Raw genomic sequence first — 12,989 nt, forward strand, 5'->3', positions numbered from 1 at the left:
TAGTTAGTCTTCAGGCCTGTGGACAAAATGCAAACTGTGTGTGTGTAAGAGCAGCTGTGGGTCCCATGCTTGTTGTTTGGAATCTGGCTTCAGCAAGGCGTCACTGTCAGTCCTAAAAATAACTGGGACATGTCCTAGTGACTTGGCAAAAGCAGCTTCGCCATGCTGCCCTCTCCATGTTGATCACTTACAGACAGATTTCTAACTGGAAGGATGATCCATTATTTCCACTCTCTGCCTCTGTGGTGAGTATGTTTTTGGTTACTACATGTTTGATGACAGGAAAATGTATTTCTTGTTAGCTCCAGATGAGATTACAGTAACTAGTGACAGTGAATCACTCTAATCAAGAGCAAGATGTAACTTGTAGTTCTTGTAACAACACGGTGAGCGTGCCAAGAAGAAACATGGCCGTCTTCTTTAAAGATATTGATTGTTTTGTACAATCTTTTCCGACAGAACTTTTTAGTTCAAGCTGTTTACTGTCACCACAATAAAGCTGTCAGCTTTCAGGCATGTATACAATATTAACAAAACAAGAAATTAAAGTTAAACTTGTCTGTAGTATTACATTTTTTAAAAACTATTGTAGAGGCAAAATATAAACAGTAAAGGCCAGAGAATCTGCAACCTCTTTATTGGAAGTCATTTGAGAGATGAGTATAATAACATCATTTCACATCTATGTAAAAACGGAACCACTGTGAGCAAAGTGAAAGTTATTATAGTATTTAAACCTCCCATCTATTCCAAAATGTATTTTGTTATTACAATCAGCGACCTTTATGTGGAATATCCTTTCTTTGTTTAAGCAATATATTTTCACAAAGCCAAGCAGTGCTTTAGTCGTTTAGTAATTATGCTATGCTCTGTTGTGTTAACTTCCCATGTGATCGTAAAGACATGACAGAACTTAACCTGAAACACACATGCTCAGTTTTAGAGTATGCACTGTCCAAAGGGGAAGGGAGAAAATGAAACTTATTGACAGTTGTTTGGTTTTCATCTGGATCTTTTAAAGTTACATTAAAAATATAGATACATTAAAGGGAAAATTCATGTTAAAATGCTTCGTTGCAGTGTACTGGTAGCGTGGTGGTTAGTGGGCACACACCATGGACTGTACGGAGACCTAGACCTCCAAGGGGGTGGCCTGTGTTCAAATCCGACCTGTGGCTCCTTTTCTGCATGTCCGTCCCCTTTCTGAGTCTATCCACTGTCCTACAATGAAAGAACAATAAGCCACAATAATAAATACTAAACCTTCATAGGAATGTGTATTGTTTTGCAGGACTTTGAAACTGTTTTTTTATGCATAAGGTATTAATGTTTTTTTCATTGTCAGGTGAGCTCTAAACTCAGTTTTTGATTCCTGCTGAAAGAAGATTTGGGCTACATTTGAAACTGAACTAGACCATGGTGCGCAATGTGGATGACCTGGACTTCTGCCTCTCCTCCCATCCTCAGAGCATCCTGGAGGGCTTGCGTTCCCTCTGCTCTCAGCCCAAACTTGTCGATGTTACTCTGAGTGCAGGCGGCAGGGACTTCCCCTGTCACCGCAGCGTGTTGGCCCTGTGCAGCACATACTTCCACTGCATGTTCTCAGGGGACTTTGTGGAGAGCATAGCAGCTCGTGTGGAGCTTCAGGATGTTGATCCTGATATACTCAGCAGTTTGCTGGACTTTGCCTACACAGGCAAATTGACCATTAACCAGAGCAATGTGGAGGGGCTGATTTGCACCTCCAGCCAGCTTCAGTTCCAGACAGTGAGAGCCGTGTGCAGTAGATACCTGCAGAACCAGATTGATGCAACAAATTGCCTTGGTATTCTCGAGTTTGGCGCTATCCACGGCTGCCCCGAGGTGATGGCCAAAGCATGGGCCTTTCTCTTGGAGAACTTTGATTCAGTCCAACAAGGTGAAGAATTTCTGCTGTTGGAGAAGGACAGATTAGTTGCCTGTCTGTCAGATGAAGGTCTACAAATCCGTTCAGAGTGCAACCGAGTGGAGGCCATCTTGAAATGGGTCAGGCACCTTCCAGAGTCTCGGCTCTGCCACCTCCTTGAACTCCTCAGCCTGTCCCGTCTCTCTCTGCTCAGCCTTAACTACCTGTCTGACACCCTGCTGAAGGACAGCCTGGTGCAGGCCTCTCCAAGCTGCAGAGAAGCTGTGGAGAAAATTCACAGAGAGGTCAGTGAGTTTATACTTACTCCTCCTCTTTTTCTCTCTTATCTTGTGTTTGTTCAATCTAAGTAGGTTTCCTTAAAAAATCACGACTTTCACTTTCAAGAAATTAGAAACGGCACCAGAATTCATGGACAGACTCAACGCTCAGAGTCCACAATCAAACCTGCAAGAGGTGCTGTTTGTGATGGGGGGTCGTTCACTGGATGACTCGGATGAAGATTCAGATGAAGATGAGGAAAGAGACCCAAGGCTGCAGAGACTGCTGCTCCGAAACTGTGCCTTCTACAACACCAAGACGAGTAAGTACTTATTTTTGCATTTGTTTCAAGTTCGTTTTTTAGGTTCAGATGCTATATTTACAGCAGAACTCTTGGGAAGTCTACTTTTGTATACAGTTTGGCAAATGTTGTGTAGGTCTTTAAATGTTTTGCTGAAAGAAAAACAACTACAAGAATGCTACCTGCATGAAAGATCATCTCTCAGTTTTTTGTAATAACTGGTTTTACATGTCTGGAAAAAACTGAATTTATGTGCAAATCTTTTACTTTAGGTGTTACTGAATAGATGATTGCAACTTATCTTCAGATATCTGGTTTTGTATGTCCATGTTTATCAGTTGTATAGAAACATATGAGAGTATAATCAAAATGGAGCTAAAAATAGCAGTTCAACACAGTCAATAGGTCAGACACCCCATGTATCCCCAAACAAAGGCTTAAGTTCAGGACCCATCAGCAAATGGTTCGACTTCTGACTTCAGCCCTTTGATGAATATTTGATGTCTACACCACTTTGTCCTCCCCACATTTCATGTCTCTCTTCAGCTGTCCCATCAATTAATGCAAAAAAGGCCCAACATAATCAGAGAAAATAAAGTAGATAATAAAGTCAAAGCTTTTCGTTTAGTGCCAAGCATGGAGAAACAGTTAAGGTTTCTTTTCAAAGTTGAACTTAAAGTCAAAATGTCAACAATACAGTCAAACAGCCTCAGGCAAAGGAAAACAGATGCACCGTTACAGTATTAATTGTCTCCATTATTCTTGGACCTTATATTCTTCCCTCTCTTGTGCACTTTTTAGATGTGCACACTGCATGTGTGAGCATCTTCTCTCTCTCTCTCTCTCTTTGAATGATGTGCCAACTTGAACTGTCTTTCTTCTTCTCTGCAGAACAGTGGCATGAGCTCCCAAACTTCCCCAACCCTAACAAATGGGGGTACTCCATGGTCTCCCTGAACAATGATGTGTATGTTACAGGTGAGAAACTTCAGGAGCAATAGGGACACACGTCATGATTATCAGTTATAAGCAGAACTGTAAGAATGTAAAACAGACCTTTTGATGAATTGATCTTGTCTGCCTGACAGGGGGCTCACGGGGTTCGAATACCAACACCTGGTCGACCACGGAGACCTGGAAGTACATCACAAGAGAGGGAAGGTGGGTTACTGTAGCACCTATGCTCAGGCCTCGAACTAACCACACATCGGCAACACTTAACGGGGAGATTTACGTCATTGGAGGTAAGAAAATAAATAGAGTTTTGCCTGAGGTGCCTTAAACCTGCAGTGCTATGGAAAATTTGATAAAGTTAATCAACTCAAGCCCATCATTTCTTACCTCAGCAGTGGATTTGCTTGCATTACTTCTTTATTGTTTAATCATTTCAAATATGGCCAGACTCTGAGAACATACAGTACATCTCCAAATGTAATTCAAGGACTTGTTTATATGAATGATTCATGAAACTCACTTATTCCTCGTATAAACTCCTCCTTTAGGTACAACAGCAAATCGTGTTGAAGTTGAACATTACGACCCTTACAGTGACACCTGGGCTTTGACGTGCCCTGCCCTGAAATACGTGACAAACTTCACAGCTACAGCCTGTCATGGGAAGCTCTATGTGATTGGCTCATGTGCTGTAAAGTACAATGCTTTGACCATGCAGTGTTACAACCCTGTTATAGGTAAGGACAGGTATTTTATTAACAATAACTATTTTCCCAGCTTCCTTCTATTACAATGGCTCATGGTTAATCTAAGCCTATGTCTCTACAGCAAGAACTTTCCCTGTTGAAAAAAAAATACAGTTGTAGATACTATTGTATCTTTGTAATTACTTCTCAAAATGCAGACAGCAATGGACTGGATCCATTTAGAGCCTTAAAAGTAGTATTGAGGTCTTAAAAACCGAGGACTTTAGTAATATGTTTTTTATAAAATACATCTATTCTCTCCATAATATGGGATGTATTTAGATGCATGTCCTTTTACATTACAGGTAAATTTTTAACAATGTGCTGCTTTTTACAATGCTTAACTTGCAATTGAATAATTCATTTTACAATGTCATCAAATTGTTAACATATGAGTTTTACAGCATTTCAATTAGAATGTATTCTTTTTTTCTGTAGATTCATATAACAAGTTGCACAACATTTTTTTTTTTTTTTTCAGATAGCTGGAGCAGCATATGTTCACCCTTTATCCCCAAGTATTTGTCGTCCCCCCGTTCTGTCTGTGTTGATGGAACTATATATCTGGTTGCTGACAACACAAAGAAAGTCTACGCCTATGATCCAGAGGCCAACATGTGGCAGAAGGTAGGTGCAGATATTGTACAACTGCTGACTGCAGTCATAATGCAGTCATCCTATCAAGGCTAATTTAACAGGATCATAGCATAAATAATCTTTGTGTTTGATTTGTCCTCTTTTTAGGTCCAGCTTCTCCACATGCTCCATGAGAATGGTGGCTTGGTAACATTAGATGGCATGCTGTTTGTCACGGGAGGCCATTGGATAGGTATGGAGGGGGACTATGGGGTAGAAGTGGAGATTTATAACCGAACAGCCAACACCTGGGAGGTGGAGTGCTTCCTGCCGAGACTATGGTTTTACAGCGGAGTCTGCACCATCTTCCTTGATCCATCCCAATGGCCTGAGCTCTTCCCAGTAGATTCAACATAAAGGCCTGATGTACTAACTGGACAACACTCAGGGTCAAAGAGTTCACAGAGATGTTTTGCCATCATGCCTATGTTACGATGCAAATAGCATGTTTATCCCAGGATGTCATTGTGTCCTTGAATAGTGTGTTATAAGATCATCAGGGGTTTTTTAGAGTGTTGCTTAGCTGCTGTTATTTATACTTTGTATCATGCATGGAAAAAAAAAATACATCTTCTTTGTTGTATGCCACCTTTGAGACCCTCATCCACACATTTATCACTTCCAGACTGGACTGCTGCAATACTCTTATCTTGAGTTAATTATCCAAAACACTGAAGAAACGACCATATACTGTATCCAAAATACTTCTGCTTGCCTTCTCACACACCTCCTGCACCCGTAACCACATTAACACCGTCTTTCATAACCTCCTCTAGCTTCCCATTCTTCTTTATTATAACCTATAAAGCCATCCACAACCTGGCTCCCCCTACTGTACCTGTTTGTACTCTTCCACCAGCATGCTCCCACCAATTCAGGTCTTCTGATGCAAACCCTTAACTATAACCTCCACCCACTGTCTGTAGTTCATTGTCTAAAAACCTCTGACTCCACCTCACTCTCCACCTTCTAGAAATCCCTAAAAGCTCACAACTTCAATGTTGCCTTTGACGAATAACAAACATTGTTCTAATCATCCTTCTCTGCTTTATTCTCTTCTGATGGTTTATCTCATCTTCTTAATGTTTTTTTTGTTTTATTAAACATCTTAAGGTATTAAGAAAAGTGCTTAAGGCCTTTAGTCTGCTGTATTATTATTATTATTTTTATTATATTGATAACAGGATTTGAGCTCCCCTCCCTGATATTTCTTCAAAAGACAAAGTTTAGTGTGAGTGTGGTCAATGAAAGGTGCTTCATTGATTAAATTACATATTTGAAGAAATTTTAGTTTTTGATGGTGATGATTATGATGATTTTTCACTTTGTTCAGGTATATTTAGAATATTTGCAACTAGAAGTGCCTAAATTATATTTTAAAATGTTCTTAAGAAAACAATTCTGTGTAGAATAAAGTGTTCAGTTTTACTTCACTTGTCTTGTTGATTATTAACCCGTCGGAATCCAAACGTCCGTCCTGCTACGGTAACACCCAAGCCAGCATTCTATTGCCATGGCAACGGCCCGGAAGTGAGTGGTTACCATGGGACGAGAGTGTTTCTTTCCTTCAGGCGCTCTTAAAGTTTCTTTGCTGAAAACTTAGTGTTTAATTTCTTTCTTTATCTGACGTAATTTAAATAGTTACCCATTTAAAACGATGTTATTTTATTTAGTAAACTAATAACATCCTGCTCTATTCTATCATAAGTGTTAGAAGCTAAATTATAGCATACTAAAGCTAGGTTTCTGTCTCGTTAAATTAAACTAATGATTGTTAACCGTGCTTGTTAGTATGCATACATAGGTTACATTTAGTGGTCAAAGTTTTTCCGTTTTTGCACACTTCCAATGACTTCTCAACGGGGCCGAGGTGCACACTCACCGAGTCTGGAGGCTGTGATTCAGGTTGGTCATTTTAAAACCGCAATGAACTGTTAGTAGGCTATTGTTAGTATTCATAATATATTAAGCAATGCATGAATTTACAAAGTATAAACCAACGAAGGATAAATGTGAATTAAAATTGCTGGAGTAAAAAAAAAAAAAAAAAGCCTTTCACCCTTAAATATATGAGAGTAAAACAATGAAGTGGCATATTAGTCTATAAAGTACAAGCAACTTAAAATGTTTTTGTGTTTACATTAACCCTGTTCTTGTGCTTCAGAATCCATGAAAGGCATGCACTTTATTTGAAAATTACACTATACCATACTTTACATGTTTAACGTTTCATAGGTGAAATATACTTTTCTCTTCCATTGTCACATTTATCTTGTAGTTAAAGTCATTTTAAGACATTTCATACAAATTATGAAAAATACATGTCATTGCTCTTAGAAAAAAGGCCTAAAATGATGTTAAGTCATTTAAATATGTACACAGATTCAATGACCAATTGTTTCTTGTATGATTGACTTGATACAGATTATTTAAATTTACATTAAACACAAGCAGATCTTTTTTGTGTTATACAATAACGTTGACATTTAGTAAGATAATATTGTAGTTAAACTAAAAAAAAAAACAAGTAGTCCTATTCTTATAGTAAAAATGTACGATAGGCCCTAACAGTCCAATGAGTGAGACTTTTTTTTTTTTTTTTGCAAAACTCTGTAATGTATTTAAGTATGACTGGTGTGATTGTAGAAGTTGGAGAAATCCCTGAATCAGTCAGACGGCAGCTTTGGAGAAAGTAATCTGACACTGCGAGGTGATGGACACGAGTCCAGTGTCACTCCTATGCTTGTTTCTAGCCGCGTCCGCCAAATCATCACCTGCAACCTGACAGAGCAACCAACTGGTATGGACGAAAGCTTGAATCCAAATGCTCAGACATAAACACTGAATGCAGTCAGTTAAAACAATACATCTGTCTTTCTATATAGTTATCATATTCCACATGCGCTATCAAGATTGACACTTCTGTATGCATGATCTGTTTCTGCATCCCAGGTGAGAGCTCTGAGCTCAGCGAGGTCGAGGAAAGCAGAGCCTTAAGGGAGCAGCCGTCTCCGAGCCAGATGAACCGTGACCAGCCGCTAGTCAAACAGGCAAGTCTCACTGACAGGGTTGGAGTGACACAAGGCAGCGACACATTCTTAGGCCACAGCCAAACTGTGGAACATTATTTGACATTTATAGCATTTGTCTAACCATGCTATCCTGTTAAAACTTTCATCAACAGCGGGTAAACACAAGACCAATATGATAACAAATAAATGTGACCATGTCGTCTAATACTCATTTTTGCATTTATTTTAATCTGAAGAGAAACACACTGGAAATGTAGTCTTAACATAGAAATGTAGATCTTGTTTAGTTAGTATCACTGTGTGCCAACTCTGAACCCATCTGAGAAAGTTTACTCCATATGGTCGTATCTACCAATGTGTAAAGGGCTAAAGAGGTTGCTATCTGATGACTGGATTAAAACAGATATCCTCTCCACAACTCCAATGCTGCAACCAAAGCCTGCTCCAACTCACTTGGTCTTCACTGCCTGGACTGCTTAAAAGACACCAGACCTGTGCAGATACTAAGTTCCTGTCCCTTCTCTAATACAGATTTTCCATCCATGTACACCAAGTTATGTTGATACATGTGTAACCACAATATTGACCAAAAGCTCATCAAATAGTGTTTCTGCAATTATACTTTTTTCAGGATGTAGTCATCATTTCCCTCCCTATCTGTGTCTCCTTTGAGACTGCATTTGTTGTTATTTTGATTTTAATGCAGCTCATGAAAACGTTGGAGTATACTGTATGTAATGCTGTAGATTGGTACATTTTTTGCAGTTTTGTTTGGAGATGAGATCAAGAAGGTCAACCACACTGGAGCATTGACTGCAAAAAGCTACATGCGTTTGAAATGGAATATGGTTACCATAAACTTCAGTGTACCACAGCTCTTTCCAGCAGGGAAAGCCTTTTGGGGCAAAACAAACAAACAGTGTGGGGAGGTTGAAACAGCTTTGTATGTACTGTGATGAAAACAGAGTGGGAGAAGGTTGGAATATCCGTGTGCAGACTCACAGGACATTAATTTAATTTGGAAAATGTAATTTGTGTTTTAACTTGTGTATTTTTATGTGATTCTCTGCCGTAGAATTACAACCTACATATTACAGTAAGGGTGGTATAGGCATCCATTGTGAATACGTGTTGGTGAGTGTGGATGCATGAGTGTGTGTGTGTATGTGTTTGTAAGTGTAAATAAGAGCGGGAGGAGCGTTCATGAAGGGTTTCCTTGTGGTCTGTTCAGGTAGACTTAGACCCCCTGTGCTCATGAAGACCGGCGTCTCCCTTCATAGCCTCCCCATGGCTGCCCCTCCATGTAGCGCCTGATGTTTTTAGGGAAAATTGGGAAGGTCACTGGCCTCTCCCTTGAGACCATTGAAGAAAAAGCTCATTTTTCATGGTGCACAAAGCAGCCATTTGTGATTACACTGCCCTCTTTCTGCTGCTTAAATCTTAGGAATTCCCACTGCTTGCTTTACCCTTGCTACCTTTTTTAAACCTTGGGCTATAAATAAAATGTAATTAGCTCGGGAGATATATATAGTATATTTATTTTGTTGACATTTTTAGATGTGTGAAAAGGCTCTGAACAGAAAAAAAACATAAGCAAGTGTTATGTAGTGATACTGTATGTCATACTCACATCATTAAGGAGTGATTTTCAGTCGTGAATGGAAGAGTTTTGCATGGAACCCACCATTTTTTCTTAAACATCACTATAATCAGAACTGTGAATGCAGCCGAATGTGTTATCCAGTTGTGTCTCACAAGTCAGCGGGTTTGTGAAAAGACTCCTGTTGTGACTCGTCTCTTCCAGTGAAAGCCTCTCTTTTTTCTCTGTTCAAACAGCATGATTGTTTGGCACCTCTGCTGTGATGTGATGTTAATCCAATGTGCTTATCGTTGCCCTTGAGTCAAATATACTTGCTTGGCTGTGCCAGCGGTGAGGAGTGAACATTTACACCAGCACTCTTATCTGTATACAACTTTCTCCCTCAACATTTGCTGCTAAAGGGATACTATTACTGCATAAATCATATACTGTTTTTAGCAGGTTTGAAAGCCCATATTAGTATGGCATACCTGCTTAGTAACAAAGTGAATATTAAAACTGTGTGTGTGAATGATGAATTCATGCCTCTTACTGTGCCTTCCTTCGAGGTAAAAAAGTACATGGTCTGCTGTGGTGTAGTGTCCCTTTTGCAGTCTTAGGTTGCTTCTGTAGCTGAAAATCAGCCACTTTGTTTTTACTTTGAAAAAACGTGTCCCCTTATACGTCATTAACATGAAACTAAATATGAAGCCAGTGGTTTCTTAATGAAATCCATCTGATCCTGTCACTGTCAGTATGACAGCTGAAAAGGACCCACCCCTGAATGTGTGACAGCTGAAAAACATACCCAGTTATCCCAAATACCCTTTTCACCTGCAACCCATAAGTCTCGTTGACCTGATGGTGCACCATTAACGCAACACTGGTGAAGTCACACCTGGACTCTGAAAGCTTTCCTCTGTTTCTCTGTTAAGTCACTCAGCTTGATCTTTGGTGACCCTAGAAAATTGCACCTGAACCTGGATAAACCTTGACCCAGTTTGTGAGTTGCATGGCCTCGAGGTTGGAGAGCATGTTGGGGTGAATTCTGAACCCTCTGTGTTGCTTTTGGAGGCCAGCCAGTGTGCAGTTTCTCAGACATCGACATCCATACTCTACTGCCTGAACACTTATTGAGTGGCTGCACAAAGCCGCAGTGTGGCGGGCGGTTGGATAAAGATAAACTGTTGCTGAATGATTTCTGACACCAACTGCCATTCGCCCGTGCCCTCTGAAATCTTGAATCCTCTGGGTCTCTGCATAAGAAGCCTGTCAAACATAGTTGGAGCAGATAAAGTCTGTCTTTAAGGATTGTGTTACTGTCCCCTTTTACTCTGCTACCCCCCTCTGTTTCCAGTTTAGTTTTTTCTGCTGGCACAAACCAATTCATTTAGGCCGCAGTTTGACTGGAGCGCTGCCAAAAACTCTCGGATATCATGAAATTGTAAAAATTAATTGCTATCCCTGGAGAAAATCTGCTTAAAAGTCCATCTCGGTGCTAAATTTCTGATGAAAGTATTCCATTAAAGTGTTCAACTTTTGACATTAAGCTACTCATGTTACTTGCCTTTAAAGTCAACACTAAGCACACTCTTCAGTTCTTTTTCACATGTCAAGATTGTGTAATCACAAGTGAAGTCTTGAACTTGCTGAGCGTGCGTACTGTATGTGTGTGCAGGCTTTGTGCAGCATTGTCCTTGCCGGGGGCATTGTGCTAAGTACTGCAAGGCAGGCCACATGCTTGTGAGTACACAGCATGTATTATTAGTTTGGCTGTATTTACACAGATCACTTGTATCCCTGAGTGCCATCACGCAGCAGCTGTCCCTGTAACCAAAAAGTTCACTCCATGGTAACATACACACACACAGCAGCTCCCCCCCCCTCACTTCCATTCCCCCTGTTTGTTATCCCACATTGTGTAATTACAGACAGTGATGATACATAAACAGCTTTCACAATCAGCTGGGGCTATTTCACAGAGTCAGCACTCAGGGGGTAATGTGAGGGGAAGGGGAGAGGGTATGTTGTTGAAGTAGGATAGTACGATTTTTTGGGCAGCTTGGGGGCGATGGACATCCGCTCCAGCTGTGTTTAGGAATCTGACAGATAGTGCACTCCATTAATTCCCTTTATTAAGCCTCTGGGCCCAGGCCAAGCCAGGGAAAACGGTTGCAGCTGTAACCCTTCACATGCTGGCTGGACTGCGCACTCAAGGACGGATTTCACTTTTGGTTGAGAATAAGATAGGAAGAAAGAGGAGTGAAGTTCCTGGATATGCTTGGAAGTCTAGCCCTGCATCGAGAAACAGGTATACAAAGACAGTTTTATGAAGTTAAGATAAGAAACAGCTGCAGAAATAGCAGCATAATGATTTCAAAAGCAGTACAAAAGTCAGTTGAAACCTTAAATAAACTGTTCAGATCTCCAAATGTTGTGACATTAGGTCAGTGAGAGAAAATTTTAATCATAACTTGGTAACTGTAATGGATTGGATTTTGATCTACCACATGAGCAAGGCAGCAAGTTTTGGCTAAAACACCAAAGCCTTCACAGTGGCCTTGAAAACGATTCTCTCGTTGCTTGTTGGCAGATGAATCAAAGCAAGATTATCCCTTGATGTTGTTTGAAATATTTATCAAAAGAGACAATGCAAGGAGTGGCACAAACCATAAATATCAAGGAATATAAAAGTCTAATTCAAAGCACATTTTAAGAGACAAAAAGTATTTTACTTTGGAAACATAAGCATGGCTCAAAAAAACAAATACTTGGGGATGAAAAAAGAACCATATGGAGGCATCAACGTTATTGTAAAATGGCAGTAGATGTCCTCAAAGAGATGGGCTTCATTGGGATCGTGCTTAGCCCATTTCAGGGGGCCAAAGAGGCTCCTCGAGAGTGATTGTACTCTGAGGCAGATCGTAAATAGCAAGGGGTGTTCAGTAAGCACACTTCTGGGCCCCTCGTAAGCCCTATAAGCCCCTGAGTTAGGGCAGATGGAGGACTGGGATTACTCGCCTCTCTTTGGCCTTTTTACAGTCACCAGTGACCGATATGTTTGTTAGAGAACAATGACTTCAAACTCAGTTGGGGATGAGAGTGATGAGATTAAATGATACAAGCAGAGCAGTGGAATACAAGTTGGTGTATGAAGTAAAGTGAAGGTGGGGGTCTGTACTATGGGCTGTTTTGGCGCCCTCTTGGGAGCTTCCTGCACGGAGCAGGGCTAATCCATAGCAGGCTTGGCCTCCTGCTTTACAGCTGACTGGGGAGAAACAATAAAAAAGCGTCCCCTCCATAGAGTGTGGAACAGGGTTGAGGTGCTGGCAAGACGCCTACACACTGCAGCTATGTATGAAAATGTGAAAGCACCCTTCCTCAACGGGGCAGGGTGGGGACTTGTAGCAGCTACCTTGGATACCTGGTCAATGGGTACACAGCAATGTAGGGAGGGTGTTTGCAGTGACTTCTGTTGGGGCAACTCAAGTGCACATACATAAGAGCAATTAGTGGTACAATGAGTTATGTCAATATACTAGAAGAAACGAATGTGCATTATTTTTGTATTGAAGAA

At 40.5% G+C, this 12,989-nt stretch overlaps 2 protein-coding genes and 1 long non-coding RNA gene across 6 annotated transcripts in view; 2 read left to right on the plus strand and 1 right to left on the minus strand.

Moving 5' to 3' along the window:
- The first annotated feature begins 66 nt into the window (after nucleotides 1-66).
- On the plus strand, nucleotides 67-6,234 carry klhl30 (kelch-like family member 30). Of its 2 annotated transcripts, XM_079349669.1 has the most exons (8): nucleotides 67-245; nucleotides 1,346-2,190; nucleotides 2,291-2,486; nucleotides 3,357-3,443; nucleotides 3,554-3,709; nucleotides 3,968-4,156; nucleotides 4,647-4,792; nucleotides 4,910-6,234. In XM_079349669.1, the coding sequence occupies exons 2-8, from the start codon at nucleotides 1,417-1,419 to the stop codon at nucleotides 5,156-5,158; spliced, it is 1,797 nt and encodes a 598-aa protein (XP_079205795.1). In that variant the 5' UTR covers nucleotides 67-245; nucleotides 1,346-1,416; the 3' UTR covers nucleotides 5,159-6,234. The 2 variants fall into 2 exon arrangements, with proteins under 2 accessions (XP_079205795.1, XP_079205796.1); XM_079349670.1 differs by lacking the exon at nucleotides 67-245 and having other exon boundaries at nucleotides 1,221-2,190.
- Nucleotides 992-2,439, minus strand: LOC306827686. Its single transcript, XR_013779659.1, has 4 exons — nucleotides 2,351-2,439; nucleotides 2,035-2,167; nucleotides 1,792-1,929; nucleotides 992-1,221 (listed from the first exon to the last, which is right to left on the minus strand). It is a non-coding gene; the product is annotated as an uncharacterized lncRNA (long non-coding RNA).
- Nucleotides 6,235-6,332: 98 nt separating the features above from the next.
- crocc2 (ciliary rootlet coiled-coil, rootletin family member 2) overlaps nucleotides 6,333-12,989 on the plus strand; it is a 35,485-nt gene continuing 28,828 nt past the window's right edge. For all 3 annotated transcript variants that reach the window (XM_079349658.1, XM_079349660.1, XM_079349659.1), the window contains exons 1-3: nucleotides 6,333-6,706; nucleotides 7,448-7,601; nucleotides 7,754-7,851. In XM_079349658.1, the coding sequence (XP_079205784.1) occupies nucleotides 6,650-6,706; nucleotides 7,448-7,601; nucleotides 7,754-7,851 (309 nt within the window). In that variant the 5' untranslated portion in view covers nucleotides 6,333-6,649. The remainder of the gene's footprint in view (nucleotides 6,707-7,447; nucleotides 7,602-7,753; nucleotides 7,852-12,989) is intronic.

The sequence above is a fragment of the Symphodus melops genome (genome assembly GCF_947650265.1).
Source record: "Symphodus melops genome assembly, chromosome: 8".
In the NCBI taxonomy this organism is placed as follows: Eukaryota; Metazoa; Chordata; class Actinopteri; order Labriformes; family Labridae; genus Symphodus; species Symphodus melops.